This window comes from Dendrobium catenatum, unplaced genomic scaffold (genome assembly GCF_001605985.2).
Source record: "Dendrobium catenatum unplaced genomic scaffold, ASM160598v2 fragScaff_scaffold_1483, whole genome shotgun sequence".
Classification (NCBI taxonomy): Eukaryota; Viridiplantae; Streptophyta; class Magnoliopsida; order Asparagales; family Orchidaceae; genus Dendrobium; species Dendrobium catenatum.
In genome coordinates, this window is record NW_021319945.1 from 2,025,083 (window position 1) to 2,046,185 (window position 21,103).

Below are 21,103 nucleotides of genomic sequence, written 5' to 3' on the forward strand. Positions count from 1 at the left end.
GCTTTTTATCGGCGGTTTATTTTTGCAAGGGCCCCAAATTTTTGCTAACAAAAGACTACTCTTCCTAGGATAATAGAAACTACACCAAAGAACACAAAATGCGACACTTGAACTAAAAATAACTTTACTTTAATATAAAGACTTACAAACCTTTGACGCTTACAAATGACTCAAACAAACTTTCAAAACATAAACTCCTAAAGTTGCATTCATCTATTGAGAGAAGAAAGATACAAGTGGAGTGGATTCTTGCGTAGAGAAGAAGGGGATTAGAAGCCAAGATGAAGATAGGAGGACATGCTCGCAAGCTTTCCTAGGAGAAAGGAGGAATGGAACAAGCTCGCAAGCTTTTCCAAGAAAGAAGAAAAACCTCTCAGGTTTTTGTCCCAAAAATCACATTATATCACTTACTTATTCCATGCCAAAACATCTCCATTTTATAGGCAAAAGAAGGCAACTAAACATCCCCTAAAAGCATTAATTAAACCTATTAGATTTAGGGAAATGAAAGGCTAACAGCCAAACAGCAGCCCCAAATCGGTACAAGAAACAGAGAAAAGAAGGCCGTGGGAACCAAGCAGGCAGCCACAGGAAAACCAGCCATCACAGGAAACAAAGGGCCAATGCTCAGGAAACAAAGGGCCAATGCACGGGAACAGCAAAAGCCCAAGAGAAACTGAGGGGGCAAGGAGGAAACCGAGAAGGTAGCATGGGGAAGGGGAAAAGCCAAACTTTACCACACATAATGAGCTAAAATTAGTAGAGAAACCTTTTTGAATTAATGAGCTAAAGTCACAACTTAAGCATTTATGAGCTAGAACCAAGTAGATTCCAAAAATTAGCTCCAAATCAAAGCAAACAAGGCCCAAACCGAGAGCACCAGCAGCCTAAGGAAAAGCAAAATATTCATTTTGTTTTGACACCCCCCCTCCCCCCTCCCCCCTTTTGCATGCATCAGTGATGGATCATGATCCATCCTAGGGTTTATAGAGGGGACTTGAATTCGAAAGTGAGAGTTATTAGAATTATTATATTACCTTATCAATATTGTCACGCATGTTTAATATTTTCTAGGAATTTATTGATGTAGGACTATAATGCACAAAATAACTTGATAAGAACTTGCACGACTTATTTATTATAATAATAATGATTAGAACTATTAGCAAATAAAACGACAAAATAAAACGTAAGAGCGGTCACTTCCGTTTAGGAAGTTGCACAATAAGAGCTTTGAATCTTCAAAATAACATAGGAAATCAACAACATGCAAATATAATAGCTTTTAATGAAAATCTCTAATCTAACAATAAGATTAGAAACAAATGAAGTGCACTCAATCCCTATGTTTACTACGCTTGGCAGAGTTAGACGAACACAATCTTCATGATTAAAATCAAATCACAAAAAAGAGGGTTAGACTAAATACAGGAGGAAGATTGGAAGACCTTCGTCAAGGCTCGGATGTAATCCTCCACTGTACGGTACCAAGTTGCTCTTCAATAGCCTCAACCAAGGTGTCCAAGATGTGCTCTACGTACTCTTCTACGGTGTGGTAGATGCGTGGGTTGACGTTGAAAAAGGTCGAGTGCATGATGCAAACAAATCCTTGCTCATTGTAGGCGAGGCTGTAGTCAAGATCTGGATCGGCTATTCATGAATGCTAGATGACAGTCGTCTCCGAAGATCACTAGCACCCTATGAAACTTCGTTAGAACGCAAGCAATGTCTCTTGAACTTGAGGTGGAGATGAAGATGGTGTGGCCGGCCAAGGGAGGAAGGGTTTGGGAGAGGAGAAGTAGGTTACGAGGGAAAGAACTAATTAAAAACTTGAAATAAATTTCAGATTTCTAATTGGGAGGGAATTAGGAATCAAGTTTGAATTTAATTCCTAGAGGGGAAAGAGGTGTTAATGTAGGGAGAGGGGATTAGAGAGAGTGAGAGAGAGGACGGCGGCTTTAATAATGGGATGGGGAGGGAATTGTGGGGAAGAGATTTGAGTTTCTAATTTTAGATTTAGGGATTAGGAAAGATTTAATTGGATCCCCTTTAATTTGAAATTCAAATAGGGTCTAATTTGGAAACTTTCCTTAAATAGATTCAAGGATTTTAGGAAAGATTTGAAATTCAAATTAGGTGAATTTGAATTCAAAATCAATCCTAAATATTAATCTAGAATAGGAAATAGAAATTGAGAGGGGAGGTGCTAGGGCTGGTGGCTAGATGGGGCTTGGGTAAGGGATCCGACGGCTAGACCTTAGGTTGGGTGGGGTTTTGTAGTGGGATGATGTGAAGATAGGGAAGATGGTGAGGGTGGGGGTATATGGCGGCCGGCGGTTTGAGGGAATGGGTGGAGCTTGGGCCGAGAGAGGAGGAGGGGAAGATGGGGCCGGCGGTGGTGGAGGGGAAAAGAAAAATAGATAGAAAATAAAGCCACGAACCCGACTCGTCAAGGTTGGTGGGTGATGCATGGTACTCCCTCTCCTAGGGATCCTTCTCTCAAACACTCTCAATATTCTCACGAGAACTCAAGCAATGGGAAAATTTTCTTAATCATTCATTAACTTCAAAAGAAGAACATTAGGGCTATAAATAGCCTCGTACAAAGACTCACACAAATAAAAGGACGACAATGCCTATAGGGCTTACATACAACCTCCCTTAATAAAAGGGTACAACGAGAAACTAATAAAACAAACTAATAAAGCAAATACAATATGACATCATAAATAAGAAAATACATAAAACAACTCAGAAATACAATGACTAAATCGTGGCCGTAAATCGACGGCCACGTCTCTGATAGACTCTCCACGATTTGATGTCCCCATCACTATTAGTAATGTATGTGGATTTGTTGTGTCGGTGCATAAGTTGTATATGGTGTCCATGTTCAATAGCGAATACAATGTCATCATTTAATATAATTTCTAACACCTGATTTATGTGATTGTTTGAAAAGTATTGGATGTGAATCTTACAGGGGGAGTTGGGAAAGGGAGAAAAGTTCAAACTATTTGTTTATGTTTCTTGATATAAAGCTAAATTAAATACAATACAAATTAGACTAATACCTGAATTTTCTTGGGCTATCAATTTCTTAAACATGTATCCAATATCATTGTATTGCTTTATAATATATCATTTTTTCTACTATTTAATTTCTTAAGATTCTCTTAGGAAATCTTTTAGGGTTTAGGCGAATCATTATATTCTCTCTTTTCTTATGAAAAAATAGAGTATAAGCCTGTCCCTTTAAGAAAGTTAAAGAGAAAAAGGTTGAGGAGCATATTACAAATTATAAAAAATACACAATACGTTGATAAAAAATAGAGAAGAAGAAAGAATATAATCAAATTTGATAAAAAGATTTTTTTGTGTTATCCATAATGCCTTGGTTTTTGATCTTATCTTCTGATAATTTTTGTTTTTTCCTCCTTGAAAGTATAGATCCATAAGTAGTCTAAAGAGGTGATGTTATAACATATAACCTTCTTTGAATTTCCTTTATTTTGAAAGGTGCCCATGTTCCCAAATTTCAAAGGATTCTTTTTTCATAATCTTAACAATTTGTTTGAATTTCATGCATCTACTGTTGACTTATGAGGTAACTTATAGTTGCAATGTTAGCAACCAATTTCTTGTAAGTATTGTTGTATTAGTGATGCATTGTTGTACAAATTTATTAGGTTTAGATTCAATAGGAAGTTCAATATGATCCATTGGTTTTCTTGGTTGAAATTCTATTACTATTTCAAATGGATCTCATCTTATATATCTATTGACAAACTATATCTATTGGCAAACTAACCGCACGCAATTCTACTACAATCCCAAATGGACTTATTACAAGCTATATCAAATCCTAACTAGATGTATGATCACTTATTCGACTTGGTAATAGGCCAGAAACTTCTATAAGTTGCTTTAGTTTGTACACTAGTATGTGGGTGATAAGTAATTGGAAATTTTAATTAAGTTTTCATCTTTTTTTTTGTGTGTGTGGAGTTTTGTAGAAACTAATAAAAATTTACAAACACAATGGCTTTGGGTAAATCATAAAATTTAACAATTTCATTAAAATATAATTTGGTTCTATTGATGCATCAATAACTTTATTACATTAAATAAAATGCACTGTTTTAGAAGATCATTGCACTATGATAAAAATAGAAATGTGTTTCCTCAAAAGGGCGTGATAGTTCCATGAAATCCATGCTAACATCTTTCAATGACATAAAGAACAAGACATGACAATGCAATTTTTTTTTTATTTAGGTGTTTGAAAAGTGATGTTTTATGAAATTATTCGCATAATACCATGGCCGCTAATGTCTATCTTCAGTGATTAATTATATGTTCATCTCAATCAATAATTTACATCACCACCATCAAGAAATTCTAGAATAAAAAACTGTTAAAGATGAATTATAAATGCACGGACAAGTTTTCCTTTTAAAAGATTGCTATCTTTATTAAGAAATTTTTTATTAAAATTTAAATTAGTAGTTGGATATGGTTTGTGTGGTTGAAGCAACTCTCCCTTCAAGTGCAAAGCTTGTCCATATCTTTCCCTCCCTGAAGTGAAGATGACAACCTTTCCCTCAACTCCACCAAACTATCCACATCCACTCTCTTCGTGGAATTTAAATTAAATCATGTTGTTTGGCTGATATAAATATATGGAATGAATTGCAAAAGGTTCTTTATTTTATGATAAAAATTTAGAGAAGATTTCCTCTTGTGCAGAAAGTTTTTTCTTATGTGGAAGGCTTGGTGGCTAACCTATGCTATCATTATGTGATGGAGCTACTCTTATACCCACGACCTACTCTTATACCCACTAAAAAATTAATAGCATGACTTCGCTTCCCTAAAATAGTTCTCCACCTCCATTACGTTTGCCCCTCCCCCCAACACTTATAATTTCCTACTAAAAAAAAAAAAAATCATGTGAATCTCCAAAATCTATACATGTTTATCTGGGTCTTTATGCTTTTTCCGCTCCATTAATAATGCTAAACAGTAGCAAATATGTTTAAGCTACCCCCATGTAGGAGTCTAGGTTCATTCAATGTAGATAAGGCCTACTCCATCAGCAATTTCTTTGTTCATTGTTGATTCAGGTAAGCTAACACCAATTCTTGTGAAGACTATAATGATTTTAACTCTGTGATGCACAGTTCTTGAAGATGCGGCATAGAAGTTTCAATGTAGGAATCCAATATGAAATTTGGATGATGATCAATTGCATAAAATTTAAGCATGTGGACACAATGGAGGTTGAGTTTCATCCCTTAATTGCATGATCGACCGCTTCCCTCACTCGACAAGTATGTGACGATCAAGATTAATCAAGACAATCTCTGTTCAAATTCTAATCAACCAAAGCCATCCCTCCCTTTAATCCATGACCATGTGCTTAATTTTCAATTCCCTATGACCTTCCAAATGCGCGTGGCCAAACATGTATTCTGATGCATTATATTCTTTATTTTGAGCACCTTCTTTCCAAATAGGTCATGACTGTCCACTCTTCTGGAGAAAAGTAAATATTGTATTTTGTAGTACTGAAAAAATTTCTTTTATGCATAGGCTGACCACGTTCTCTAATAGTTTAGGTTATGGTATATAATGCTTTATAAATACTGGTGCTATGGAACCATGATCATTAAGTAATACTATTTTGTGCTTGTTTCAAGTGGTTTGTGACGTTGGCTTAGTAGCTTTCTATTTCAATTGAAGATCTTTGTTGAAATATTCAGTCCATTTTTGTGGATCCTTGAGGTTCTTTGGTGAAGATTTCAAGTAATCATAGTTTTGCTCTTTTTGTTACTATTAAAAATCGCTCTCCCGTCCACTTGTGGCTTTCGGCCAAGCCTAGAAAGCATATCTTTACCTACTTCCACATAACATCATTAACACAACACATACCGCCATCCAGATCCATAAAAAACCAAACCATCATTCTCTTTAAGAAATATTCAAACTTTTGCTTGAAAAGGATATTCAAACATTCATGGATCTATTGTTATATTTGAGCGGAAAGAAACATACATGGTTGTGCTTTACTGGAAATTTTGTGTTATTCCTGCAAACAATCAATGTGAAAACCCCTTTCTTTACTTCTTGTTTTGCGAAAAGACCAGAATATGAATGATACCAAGTGATTATAATAACCTAATTGAGTGGTCTGTTCTAGAGGTATGGTATCTGCTGGCTATATATATATATATATATATATATATATATCATTTATTTTCTTAATTATCCTCTTCGGGAATGGAATCAAAGATGAAACTTGTTATTGCAGGCTGATTTTGATCCTATTAGATGGCTAGATAGGTCCTTGATTGGCCTGTGTTCCAAATTTGGAGAATATCAAAAAGATAGCCCATCTTCTTTCAGCTTATCGCCACGCTTCTCAATATTCCCTCAATTTATGTTTAATTTGAGAAGGTCTCAGTTTGTCCAGGTATGCTATTTATTCTTGCAGAGTTACTGATTTTAGTCTAGTTACAGTTTTAAGGAAATTCCACAATTGAAATTATACTCTAGTCAGCATTTTTTCTGAAAGTTCCTAAATATTCTTGCAGGTTTTCAATAACAGTCCAGATGAAACTGCTTATTATAGAATGATACTGAATAGAGAGAGTGTATCCAACTCTGTTGTAATGATTCAACCCTCATTGATATCCTACTCCTTTCATTCTGCTCCTGAACCAGTTCTGTTGGATGTAGCTGCCATTGCTGCTGACAGGATTTTACTTTTGGATGCATATTTCACTGTTGTAGTTTTTCATGGAACTAGTATTGCACAATGGCGAATTGCTGGTTACCACAATCAGGCAGGACATGAGGTGATATTTGTTATCACGATATTTAATTTAAATTTAATTTTTTAATAATATTTACAGAATTGGTAAATCAGGTGCTGTAGTTTCTTGGACATACAGTCAACTTTACTAAGTTTAGTAGTCTTTTTTCCCTCTTTTTTACACAAGGGTCCAGAAATGTATATATTAACTGAAATGCAAAGGAAAGACATTTAATAGACATGGACGTGCATAAACAGATACAAATATTACATGCCTGCATAAAATTTTGACAGCTATCCTAAGAAAGTATACTGGAGCTTATTTTCTGTCTTATTGATAGGTTAGAAGGGACTGCTTGTGGTTCAATTTAGGCCTGACTATTAAAAGAAAATTGTCCAACCCTCCAAATTTGGATAGCCCAGCTTAGCCTGCTGGCAGCACATGGGAGCCCAACCTGTTACAGTATTACTGCTTATTGTAAATAAATGTATCTATACAAATAGGAATATATTAATATATCTAAACACTACAACAACTACTACAACAATAACAACATCAAATCTTTAGCATCTTATGGGGCTGGCTATATGAATCCTTTTTCTCTATTGTGCCTTGATAAAAGTTAAATTCTCATTTAAATCTAATAAAGAAAGGTAGTTTTTAATATTTTCTAACCAAGTCTTTTTAGGTCTACCTCTACCTTTCTTAACATAAGTCAAATCTAATACATCTACTTTCCTAACCTGGTCATCGGAAGGCCGCCGTTTTATGTGACCAAACCATCTAAGGCGACTCTCTCTAATCTTATCTTCAATTGGAGCTACTCCAACCTTTTCACATATAAGCTCATTTCGTATCCTGTCTCAAAGATTAAACCTACTCATCCACTTGAGCATCTTCATCTCTGCAACACTTAACTTAATATTATGCTTCTCTTTTAATGGCCAACATTATGCACCATAAAGCATTGCAGTTCTAACCACCATCTTATAGAATTTTCTCTTGAGTTTGAGGGGGACTTTTCTATCACACAACAAGCCCGATGCATTCCTCCACTTCAACCGTCCAACTTGAATTCTACTAATAATATCCCCATCTATTTCACCATCACTCTGAACAATAGATCCAAGATATCTAAAATATGTACTCTTATTAATGACTTGATCACCCAAAGTTACATTTCCCCCACTAGAACTATTATTACTAAAATTACACTCCATAGATTTAGTTTTTGATCTACTCAAATGAAAGCCTATAGACTCTAAGGTTGACCTCCTTAATTCAAGTTTATCTTCAACTCCAACACTAATCTTATCAACAAGAAGAATATCATTAGCAAAAAGCATACACCAGGGTAAAACCTCTTGCAAATGTCTAGTGAGAACATCCATGACTAAAGCAAAAAGATATGGGCTTAAGGTTGATCCTTGATGTAATCCAACTGAAATAGGAAAATAATTGGTCAGTTGTTACTTGTGTCTTAACACAAGTAACAACTTCTGCATACATATCCTTAATGACTTAAATATAAGCATTATAAATCTCTTTCTTTTCTAAAACTCTCCATAGCACTTCTCTTGGAACTTTATCATATGATTTCTCTAAATCAATAAATATCATATGTAGATCCTAAGTTTTCTCTTTATACTTCTCCATCAAACCTCTCAATAAATGTATATCTTCCATAGTCGACCTTCTTGGCATGAATCTAAATTGATTTTGAGAAATGTTAGTATCACGCCGCAATCTATACACTAATCAAAATAAATGTATTGTTCCATGTGTTTACAGTTAGATTATAGACAATATAAATAGATGCAAATATATAAGTAGAAGATAGCTTACATAAATATTGCTTTGCGTTCTGACACTCCATGATGGATTTGAGATCCTTTTGAATCAACAAAGTCGACATAACTGTTGTTTCCAGTTTAGATAGATCCTCTTATTGTTTAGTGCACTACTGCCTAGGTAGTCTCCATCACTCATTAATTAGGTTTACGTAAATCAATTAGCTGAAAAATTATTACTCTTTCTTAGGTCGCTATGATTCTTTGCACCATTGCTTGTGCCTTATGGATAACCTTTATTGTCTTCTTGTAGGCATAGAAAATTTGTAGTTTCAGGTCAATTTTTTAGAATGCGTATAAGATATCCAGAGATTTCACTCTTATCTTGCAAGAAATTTATGATATGATGCTAGGTTTTCTTTAGGCGCAAGACCCTATGATTAATTATCCCTCTTGGCGATGAGAGAAAATTTTCAATTAAGGCAAGTTGTTGGATAGATATTAAATGATTAGTGTATAGTAGCAACAATTAGGCATGTGCTTTTAAAGTGGATGGTGGGGGTTTGGGGGGGATGATGAAGAGGCTGAACAAAATCTCATGGTTACATCATTCAAGGTTGTTATGATCTTTGGTCCACTTAGTTTGAGGATGTATTCAATCCAATCTAATTGAGACAAACTTGTTGGCAGTTGCTTCGTTAAAGATAACTTTGTAAACTTGGGGTGGATGTTCGTGTAAAGGAATATATTCAAGTCAATCTTAGCTAATAGAGGGCATTGTTGTTTATTAAGTGCACCATGTGATTCATTACTCAAGGTTTTGTAGCAATTGGAGAACTTGCGGGTTTTGACCATAACCATTATTTAATAATGTCATTTTGCAATAAAATCACTTGGTTAGCATGTCTCCATCATTACTATTTATTTGTAATGCCATTTAGTGGTAAAACCTCTGAGTAGATGGCACATTTCACATCCTTACAAGTGAGAAGAATGAGCAGTAACAATAGACTTGACAAAATATGACTATTTGTGAATTGAGGTAATTATCAAATTTATTTGTTCAGCAATGGTCGATTCATTTTGCTTTTAGTTTACAAATGGATATTTCACTTCGAAATGTTTTAGATTTGAACAAATATTGAAATTTTGAATTTCATTATAGTTTAAGTCCCAAATGATTAACTTTGAAATTTGAGGGAATTTTGAGATTAGGTTTTCCTTCGATTTATATTTTTTGTAAATGTGGCCATTATTAAGATATTTGAATATTTATTTTGTATTTGAACCTTCTTAACTCTATCTGTTTGTTACAGTGGATTGTTCTCAAGTATTTTGCTAGTTATCATATGGGCGATGAACTAGGGAGTTTGTATTTTGTAATAATTTTTCTTTTTACAATGTATGGAAGACTAATGAGAATGTAAAATAAAATATCATTTTAGATTTTGTAGTTATATGTTCATTCATGAAGATATGATTTATGGTGCATCATTTAAAACTTATTGTTCGAACATTTCTCATTAGTTTCAAGTTTCATCAACTCTAGTTCTTGCAAGTTGGAGGATTGGACTTCAAATGCGAGACTTATGACTCTTCTTATTAGCAAAGTGACCCCTTTGGCATTTAAATTTCAAAGGAGAGTTTGAATTTTCTAACATAACTATTAGATTTCTGTTAGGAAACACTTGAAGATCTTAAGTGAAAATTAACGATCTTGACAAAAACAGCGCGAATGATCAACCAATCCAAAGGAAAAACTAGAAAATAGTAGTTTTTATTAGAATAATCAAACTAATAGAATGAAAGTAACAAGATACAATTGATCCTCTATTCGAGGGGAGGATCTATCTCTCCCAAATCTCTAGATGCTGCTAGAGCCCAAAAAACCTGATAGATCTCAAATTTCAGTCAAATTCAAGATGCCCTAACCCTAGAAAAACAAACTATTTAATGCATACAATAAAAAAGGAAATCTTTAAACAAACCTTACATTCAAATTTCCCTCCTAACTCTAAAAAAAATCCTTCCTAAACGGCTCCATTGGCTCCTGCGATTCGATCTGCGTGTACAAGAGAGGCGGAACTCTTCTGCCTGAGCCGGTCCAATGTGGACCGGCTGGACCGATCTAACAATACTCCCCTCCCAAAGACCCTCATTGTCCGCAAGGTGGAAAGACAACACCCTACTCCATTCCCTCTTCATCACAAACGATAAGAACTTGAAGAGTTCGGTCCTTACACATGTGCCATAGCGTATTCCTCTCATCACATTTGAATTAGAGCTCCTTTGCCCTTTTCTCTTATAATTCCGTTTATGTGAGCTTCTTGAAGTTGTCCCCAGGTCTTACTACCACAGTCTTCTCTTGCGAAGTCTCCTGAAGAGTACCCAGTGTCGGCTCCTTGGATGCCAAAAAGGTGTTGGTTCTCATGTTCGGACCTCCTGAGCTGCTACCTTCCATCTCTCTCCAGGTGCCTTTAATCCTCCACCAATTGAGCTAGCTCCATAGCATCTCCCAAGTCACGAGGCCTCATTTCTCTAACCACTGCACGGATCATTGGTGTCAGTCCCTTCATGAAATTTCTCTCTAGCACTGTCTCAGGAAGGTGGTTCAATCGGCTAACAAGGTACTCAAATCTTTCCTGGTACTCCGTCATTGAACCCTCTTGTGTTAAGGCGAAGAACTACTTGTAGAAGTCTCTTCCTCTGTCAGTTTGGAAACATTCTACTAAACAATATTTGAACTCTCTTCAGCTCCGTATGGGTCGTCGCATGTCTCTCCACTAGTACCAAGACGAAGCCTTCCCTTTCAAACATAGGCCCTTTGCCATCAGTCTCTCCTTCTCTGTCAACCCATTAACGATAAAATATCTTTCTACCTTATAGATTAGTTCATGTGCATCCTCCCCCTCAAAGATTGGCATCATTAGTTTCCTCACTCTTGGATCACCTTTGTTCTCCATGTTCCTTCCATAATTTCCTATTCCCCAAGTGGTGGTTCCCCCAAGTGTCCCAATCATCCCTTCTACGCTCATACTCAAACCTTTCATCAAATTCTCAGTCTCCTTTCAAATTTAGTACCCTTGGATCATAATAAATCCCTCTCCTTTCAATTCCATCCCTCCTTCGGTCATAATTACCCCTTTTTTTTCAAATTCCGCCCCTCCTCTCAAATTTAGCACCCCTTTGTTCATGCTCCACCTCCTCATGCTTCTCACCATATCTTCTACCCAACTCCTCCATAGGAACAAGCTCTAGGAGAGGCATTCTCTCTTTTACTTTTTAAGTTTCTACTTCCTGATATTCCCTTTGCCTTATTGGATTAGAGTTTTCCTCGCTTCCTCGGTTGCCGGAGGCTTCCCTCGCCTCTTACGATGCCGTTTTGGATTGGCCCTCAAACAATTTCTTCAACATCTCCTCCAGGCTGGAAAAATTCTCATCCATATTCTCATGGATGGTTGAAATTTTTCTTTTGACATCTGAAAGTTGAGTGTGGAGATGAAATTTGAGTTTTCAATTGTTTGATATCCCATTCCAACACCTCTACCTTTCTTCCTCCCCTGGGAACTTGGATTTAGGCTCCAATAGTAAGAACCGCAAGTTTGATGCAAATTCTGGCATCCAATCAACAAAAGCAACACGATCGGATACGGAACTCAGCAAAATTTAGCGAGGAAGACTTCTATTTCAGCCTAGAAAATTTGCTTTGATACCAATTTGTTAGGAAACACTTGAAGATCTCAAGTGAAACCTAACGATCTTGACAAAAGCAACGAGAAAAATCAACCAATGCAAATGAAAAGTCGGGAAAACAATAGTTTTTATTGGAATAATCAAACTAACGGAAGGAAAATAACAAGATACAATTGATCATCTATTCAAGAGGAGGATCTATCTTTCCCAAATCTCTAGACGCCGCTAGAGCCGAAAAAACCTAAGAGATCAAATTTCAGCCAAATTCAAGATGCCCTAACTCTAGGAAAACAAATTATTTAATGTATACAATCCAAAAGGAAATCTCTAAACAATCCCTACATTCAAATTTCCCTCCTAACTCCCTCAAAAATCATTCCTAAACTGCTTTATTGGCTCATGCGGTTCGGTCGGTGCATATAGGAAAGGCGAAACTCTTCCGCCTCTGTCTGCCTAAGACGGTCCCATGTTGACCGGCCTAACAATTTCCAAATATTTGCATGCATATTGTGGTGAAGCAAACTGAATTCATTTTATTTTAACCTGCAAAATATTCTCAGACATAGGATTTAGAAATTTAATGCATTTGTTAGAGCACATGAAGGTTTATTGATTTCAATAGTTATTTTTTATGCATTTGTAAGGTGTACTTGCACATTTAATGGTGCATTCTCTAGTGCACTATTACATTTCTTAGTGTACTTGATGCACGTGCATACTTGAATGTCTTCAATGTGCTTACATAATACATTTGCACTTTCATCAAAATGTTTGCATTGTACATTTAGTGAACGCATGTACAAAATTATTTCTGGTAATTTGATGTGACTTGCACACTTCATCAAAATGGTTGTGCAACCCATGACGTGCAATAGTGCATTACTTTGTCTCATTTAAAAAAAATTTGTTCACGAGGTGCACTAACTATTCACAGTGCATTTCTCAAGCCACTCATACACCTGTGACGTGTAACATTTTTGAGCGTTTCATTTTGTTTGCAAATCATTCACATGAATGCAACTATCTGAGATGTATAGAGGTTTGACGCAACAGTTATTCCTGTGAATGCATTGTCATTAGAGCTTGTTCGTGACTTTACATTTTTGGTTATTATTACTTGCATTCCGCATGTGCCTGTGTTGTGGATCTTATTTGAAATGTCATGAGTTGGAATCCCTCACCTATGTGACTTGCATTTTATTTGGTGGGCCCCATATGAGGCAGCTCTTTCTATCTATGAATAAGATCTTAAATGGTTTACTATCTAGGTGTGTTTTTAGTAGTGGTGAGGAAGTTTTGTACTTGCAAGCAAGCTTTTATGTTTATTAAATATTCTTTGTAAGTCCTAATAATTTCAATGTTATTTTTATTTTTTTATTTCATTCTCATTTTATTATTTTTATGGTTCTTAGCTTAACACATTTTAATTTCTAATTTTTGTTCAGAAGTTCTTTTTGTTTTGTTCTATTTGGGTCCATTGTAAGTGTAAATTTAGCAACCTACAGATGTGTCCTTTGCATAGGGGATTTATTTGGGATTGCTATGACATCCCACCATGCTTAGAAAAATATGCATGGTTGGTGTCATGATACTCCATGGCTGGATGATCTTATATCACACAGTGCCAAGAAAGGCGTGCATCAATCTTCGTGTATCTATTCTTAAGTCTGCAATATTTTCTTACGATGTTAGAAAAATGCAAACAAGTACTTAGATTTGATTTCTCTATATTGGAAAGAAAAAGCGCAGGGGCTTACCCATTGCGTTGTGAACATCGCTTACGAATTTCCTCTCCCATGCTAAGAAAAACTCACATGGGTTTTGCTCATTATGCTAAATGCGTTGTGTTGGAGATTTTGAGGGTTTTAAAGTTTCTAGATTTATACCTTCACGTGAGGTGTTGAAAGCTGCTAGGGCGAGGTGAACACAATGAATTATTATTATTTTTTGGATTTTGTCTCTCTTTTTAGAGAGAGCAAGGGGAGAGAGAGAGAGAAAGACTGTGGAAGGCAGATGAATAGGGAGAGAGAGAGAGAGCCAAAAACCAGGAGAAAGAGAAAGGGAGAGGAGAGAGATCAAGAGAAAGAGAAAGAGGGGAAGAAAGAGTGAGGAGAGAGAAAGATGGAAATAAAGAGCGAAGAGAGAGAAAGAGGGGAAGGAAGAGAGACATAGAAAGAGAAGAAAGAGTGAGAGAGTGAAAGTGGAAGAGAGGAAGAAGAGGAGAAGAGCTATGAGCAACAGTGGCTAGGGCAATGGTGATATCGATGTTGGGTTCGCTGGTATGCAAGTGATGGCGTCAATGACGATGATAGTGGCAAAGGCATGGGTATGGCATGCCGGAGTCAGCAGGATAGGGCTCGATGTAGATTATTGTCATGGTGAGAGAGATTGCTGGAGAGAGTTAGAGAGAGAGAGAGAGAGGTTGGGAAGAAATGGAGGGGTTTCATTCGCTGGTACGGGTGACGTGTGATGGAGAGGTGCATGCATTGCACGTAAAGTCTTTTTCACCTTTTTTAGTCAACACTTCTATCATTGAACTTTGTTAAAAATATATAGCTTATTTACAACTTTGTATAATTTCAATCCAAGATATGGAATTGACTAGAATCAACTTATGGAAACTAGTCAACTTACTAGTTCAGAGTTGATACATCATCAAAAAATTATCTTGATCGGGCACGAATCTCGAGGAAAATCAAGTTGGAAACTTCCAAAATTAAAATTGGGATCATCTAAACTCTGATTTCGCCAAACTTATAGTTGAACTGAACATCTCTGAAATACGAACCCAACGACACCAAATTCGACTCAATCCGAGCCCAAATTGGTCCAAATCAAGGGTCTGAAGCATTGTTGGAGGGTTTGAACCTCAATTTAGATTATCAAACTGTTTCCAAACATGACATGCTTATAGTTGAATCGAGCGGCTCGACGAGACGAATCCAACGAGCCCAATATCACTGAATTTCGACATCATTAAGACATTCAAATGTCTAGCGAACGGTCCACGATCAAGGGATTCAACATCGGCCGTCTATCCAACCACTCCACATTTACCCTTGATCTCCCACCTATTTATGAGCCATGCCACTCTAGGAAATCTATAAATAGACCCCTCCCTCTTGAAAAGGAGGCTCAAAGTAATAGAGCATGGCAGAGATCGGAGATCACTCTTGCCTCCTTGCTCCTCCTCGACCACCCTTGGAGTTTTGCCGGACCACCACATGAGGCCCTGAGTTCTGCTAGACCACCACTTAAGGCCCTGAGTTTCACCGGACCACCACTAGAGGCTCTGAGCTCCAACAGACCACCACTTGAGGCCTTGAGTTCCGCTGGACCACCACTTGAGGCCCTGAGTTCCGTCGGACCACCACTTGAGGCCCAGAGTACCGGACCACCACTTCAGGCCTGGAGTTCTGCCGGACCACCACTTGAGGCCCTGAGTTTTGCCGGACCACAACTGGAGGCCCTGAGCTCCACCGGACCATCACCTGATGCCCGAAGTTCTGCCGGACCACCACCTGAGGCCCAGACTTCTGCCGGACCATCATCTGAGGCCCAGACTTCTGCCGGACCACCACTTGAGGCCCAGACTTCTGTCGGACCACCACCTGAGGCCTGAACTTTCGTCGGACCACCACCTGAGGCTCGGACTTCTGCCGGACCACATGAGGTCCGGAGTTCTACCTTACCACCACCTGAGGCCTGGACTTCTGCCCGACCACCACCTGGCGCCCGGAGTTCTACCGGAGTACCGCCTTACTACTAAGATCTTTCGAACCCCGGTCTCCTACCGATTACGATCCTTCTGACCCTCGTCACTTACTACGGTCATTCCGACTTTCATCACCAGAAAACGGTCTTTCTGACCCCGGTCTACTGCCAACTAGGGTCTTTCGGAACTCTGTCTCCTGTCGACTATGGTCCTTCCGACCTCCGTCGCCTACTATGGTCCTTTTGACCTCCATCGTCACACAACGGTCTTTCTGACCTCAGTCTCCTGCCACTACGATCTTTTCGACCTCCATCCTATCGATTATGGTCCTACCGACCAAACAAACATGTTTATGTTGATTATTGTAACTCCCATCATATAATGCGTTCTATATGATGTACATTTTATGACATCAAGCCAAGGTTTCTCCCAAGGAAGGGCCTCATTTGTAATCGAGTGCAAATACTTGTGGATTCATTCAAACTGGGCCAGGCCCCATGGTTTTTCCCCCTTTTCAGGGGTTTCCACTTAAAAACCGGTCTCTTATGAACACCACGCTATCTTTTTTATCTGTTTGTGTGCTGGATCTTTGTACAACTCTAAGACATTAAACTATATATTTCTCTACCGCTGCGAATACTCCAGGACGCAACAAGAGTATAATTAGGGAAATTAATAAACATTTACTAAGAGCATAAATTATCTCATTGTTTTATCTTTTGTGTTTAATTTTTCCTTTTAATCAACCTTCGGGATACTCTTTTTGAATGTGGTTATCCAGCTCAAGTAGATTGCATATGAATCCCTTTGTTTTCTCGCTGCTTATTATCTGTAATCTGACGTGTCTACACTTCATTTCTATGATTGGTTTCAAATTTTTGATTTCAACTTTAGTCTCTATCATCTTTAATCTTGCGTCAGGCATGATTTATTGGTAAATTTCATTTTTTGTATATTCATGAATGGATCATCCATATATTCTTACTGCAAGGTTAATGGTATATATCTTGTAGACCTTTGCTCAGTTATTGGAAGCACCTCGTGATGACGCTGAAGGGATAATTAAGGAACGATTCCCCGTTCCTCGCTTGGTCATTTGTGATCAATATGGTTCACAGGTTATTTTCTTTCTGTCATTTTTTTTTTTCATTTTTCTCTTTTGAATTCTTATCCTCAGTTACAAATGGATACAAGCTGCCAAATCGACATTTAACAGTCAAAATTGATCATTTCATTGGCTGATGAAGGTTGCTGCAATTGGCATCTATAAAGCCTTCTTAAAATGCAATTATTATAGTCGGAATTGTTACTTTTCACTTGGTCTTTTTGGTCTGTGGTTAGCACGTTTGCGTCTACTAGCATTGCATGTTATAACTGTTTATGTTTCGGTACTTGGATACTTCAGCTCTCCCTGCTGGATATTGCACACAGTGTGTTTGATTTAAATTTTCAAAATTAGTATTTTGATTTTTGATACCCTTAGATAATCATCTCATATTTCTAAATTTCTAAATTTCAAGCTTGATTTGATAGTTTAAATTAAGATAAACTTTGTTATAGGAACGCTATGATTTTTATTTCTTAAAATTTTCATCTTGGCACGTTTGTAATGTCAGTGCTTATGTTCAAGCTTGTAATGATAAATATGTTTTCTTTGTCCAGAAGAATGAATAGTGGCTCTGCTTTTAATTATACAAATTTATAGGCTTGCATATACATTTTTTCCTCCCAACTCAGAAAACATGCATGCCCAAAACTAATTAAGCATATTCTTACATATTATGTATCCTACATAATCAAGACCTTTTTATCCCAATGTCGTAATGCTGAATCCGCATGGTTTTTCATGAACTCAATTGTGGTGCTTTTAGGTTGATTTCTTACTAATGACTACTGTGTTTCTACGTCCTTGAAAACAGAGGCTGTCTTGTTAGTTCATACTTCATAGTCATTTTTTTGATCCAATCTCAAAATGTTGGATGCTGATTTATCTTTTATGGAGAGATAAAATGCCTTGTTTTTAGACGTTATTAACTTCTTCGTTTGCTTTTTCATTAGCTGGATACAACACAATATTGATTTGTTCAAATAAATCATCATCATTAGCCTTACCCCAATTATCTGCGGTTGAATTTATGAATCCTCATTTTCCATCATTTCGGGCATATGCTGTTTGAGATGTTAGACCCCTTTTTGTACTTTTTTTTTTTTAACTAATATTTATTCATGCTATCTTAGTTTTACCTATTTTCCTTCCTAATTTTCTAATGCTAACTTTATCCACTTGTTTAAGAGATGCATTTTTTTACTCTTCATCGTACATCTCTAGATCACCTAAGGCTATTTTAAATTACCTATCTTCAATGAATGTCGCTTCAACTGTTCTTTTGATATAATTATTTGTTAATTTATCCTCTCAAGTTTGCTATATTTCTATCTTAATAAATTTCAACATATTAACCAACTATTTCAAGAATCATTGTTTTGTATAATAGTGTCATAACTAATTTTATATTAGCTAAAATTGCCCCAAATACACACTTATTTGGTATAGATTGTGCCTTTTATAATATATATAATTTTATATCAATTTTTCTTTCAAAATATTGAATCTTTATCATCTGAAAATCAAAATCCAAGACCCGTCAATCTTCATCTCTGCTATTAAAACTAGGTAGTGACCAAAATTCATTTTATTCTATTATTCTACTATTAATTTTTGTCTGACAAAAAAGTTCATAATTTCATTATATGTAGGGCTGCAATTATGTGATGTATTGTTTAATTTTTATATTTTATAGGTTACTCAAATTAAAATATAAGAGAAAAGGATCAAAATGGTCCCTCAACTCTTTGCAAGGTATCAAAACAACCCCCAACTCTTTTGAGGGACCAATTTAGTCCTAAACTCCTTAAAAATAGGCACTTCTGGTTCTAACATCAAATTTTGGGGTTTAAATTATTTATTAAATATAATTTTCAAGTAATAGTATTTTTTTTTAATTATTAAACATTTCTTTAATAAAAAAATTATTAATAATTCTAGTTTATAATGATTCTAAATTAAAACTAGAGTTATTAATAATTTTTGAAATTAAAGAAATGTTTAATAATTTTTTTTAAAATCTAGTTTATAATGATTCTAAATCAAGCAAGCCACTTTTTTTAATGATTTTAAGGAGATTCGATGTTTGTAATCTTACATTTGTGGGCCTAACATCGAAATCTAATTACAAGGAGAAGAGCCATTCTTCTCCTAGAGAAAAGTCAATGATATATATATATATATATGTTTGTTTCACTTTGCCTCCCCTGCTTTGTGGTTTTTAAACATATGATCACAACATAAATTATGATCTACAATCTGACTCCGTTTCCTTCACTTTCATAATTTTTTAATCATTTCATCTAGCATTGGAAAAAATGAGGATGGCTGGATGATATATTGAAGAACTCTTAAAAGTTTAGTTATTTTCGTATATTTCACTGTTCAAAATCACCCAGTATATGCTAAATATGTCAAAAAAATCTTGCAGCTTAGAATGATATCTGGTTTTTGTTAACTTGAGCAGGCTCGCTTCTTGTTGGCTAAACTGAACCCTTCAGTCACGTATAATTCCGATGCTCACCTCAGACCAGGTGGTGATGTCCTATTTACAGACGATGTTAGCTTTGAAGTCTTCCTCAACCATCTTCAACGGCTTGCTGTTCAGTAAGTTTTTTTGCATAGATTGAGCCAATATGCGATGGCTTCCTTCCCAAGGAATTATGTACATTATTAAATCTCTTTTACACTATTGAATCACTGGGAAATATCTTTTTTTTTTTTATTTTCTTTATCATTACTAGGAAAGCTTTGTATATGCTGAGCGATTGCATTTGCTTTATACACTTTCTTGCTGGATCCTGTTGTTCTGCTTGTCTAATGCAATGGTTGCAGGTTGACATTATATCATGTATTTAAATTCTATACGTATATTGATGTATGTAAACATATTTTTTTGTTCTTGTTTCAGTACTACTTTAATTTGATAAATAGCTTTTGTATAATAATATGATGACATAGAATTGTTCCTGATTAGATTCAGTTAATTGAGCTTGAGATCTGAGTCAGCTGATGGTTCAGATTTCCTGAATTTAGAATTATTGTCAGGATTAATGAGCAAAATAAGAAAGATATGGGTAGTTTATTATAGACTTATTATAGCTTTTGTATCTTTTTTTTCTCGCAATAAAATTTCTGTTTTCACTGGTTTTTCATTGGAATCGTGGAGTTTTCTCGTTATTTTTTTCTCTTGTGATAGGATTTATTTGAAATCTTCAAGTGTTTCCTTATTAGATGGATGATTAAATTGGGTAAACTTTTGAAGGACATTGTATGACCCCTTTTTATGGAAAAGAGTGCTAAGAAAAGGGTAATTTGGTTGGTATATAGTCACTGTTTTGCCTGTTAAGCATTTCTAGTTGCTTGATTATCTGGCGTATTATAGATATTTATTTAATATTTCCCCTTCATTATAGGAAAATAGTCCTTTCCCAGGAGAAAATTTGGTCGAAAATTTAGAGGAATCCATTGAAAATTTATTTCTGGCAAGATTTTGATCCGTTAAAAAATGGCAAACAAATAAACTATAGGAAAAACTTACATGGTTTAATCTGTTTAAAAAATGGAAAACAAATAATCAGTACACATAAACATAGTCAGTTATTTTCCACTCTTAAAATGAAATGTTTACTTAAATATAGTGACTAAATGATTCAAAAAATTTGTTTTTTCTATCATATGTTAGGTATTGGCAGACTTCATTCAAATGTTAATCTGAAAAGTGAAAATAAACAAAATTACCAAAAATAAATTGAGAGGTAGAGGATTTCACATTGACCTATGTGGTAGAAGAAATTATTCTATACAAATTCCAGAACCCATTATCCAAGAGAACCTTAAACAAAGTGTTCTTTGGGCATTAAAATATAATACTTTGGCTTATACAGTTAATCTAATATGTTACTATCCAGTTAGTGGTGGTTCTGTAGCAACACATAACAGATGATGTAGTTTGCAAAGTTGTTGTATTAGTGAAGTCTAG

The 21,103-nt window shown here is 35.9% G+C and overlaps 1 protein-coding gene across 2 annotated transcripts in view; it reads left to right on the forward strand.

Annotated features, from left to right (window-relative positions):
• Positions 1-20,052, forward strand: part of LOC110115411 (protein transport protein SEC23) — a 30,376-nt gene extending 10,324 nt beyond the window's left edge. For both annotated transcript variants that reach the window (XM_020848627.2, XM_020848626.2), the window contains exons 11-14: positions 6,314-6,475; positions 6,597-6,860; positions 17,030-17,134; positions 19,589-20,052. In XM_020848627.2, coding sequence (XP_020704286.1) covers positions 6,314-6,475; positions 6,597-6,860; positions 17,030-17,134; positions 19,589-19,732 — 675 coding nt within the window. In that variant the 3' untranslated portion in view covers positions 19,733-20,052. The remainder of the gene's footprint in view (positions 1-6,313; positions 6,476-6,596; positions 6,861-17,029; positions 17,135-19,588) is intronic.
• Positions 20,053-21,103: the final 1,051 nt, after the last annotated feature.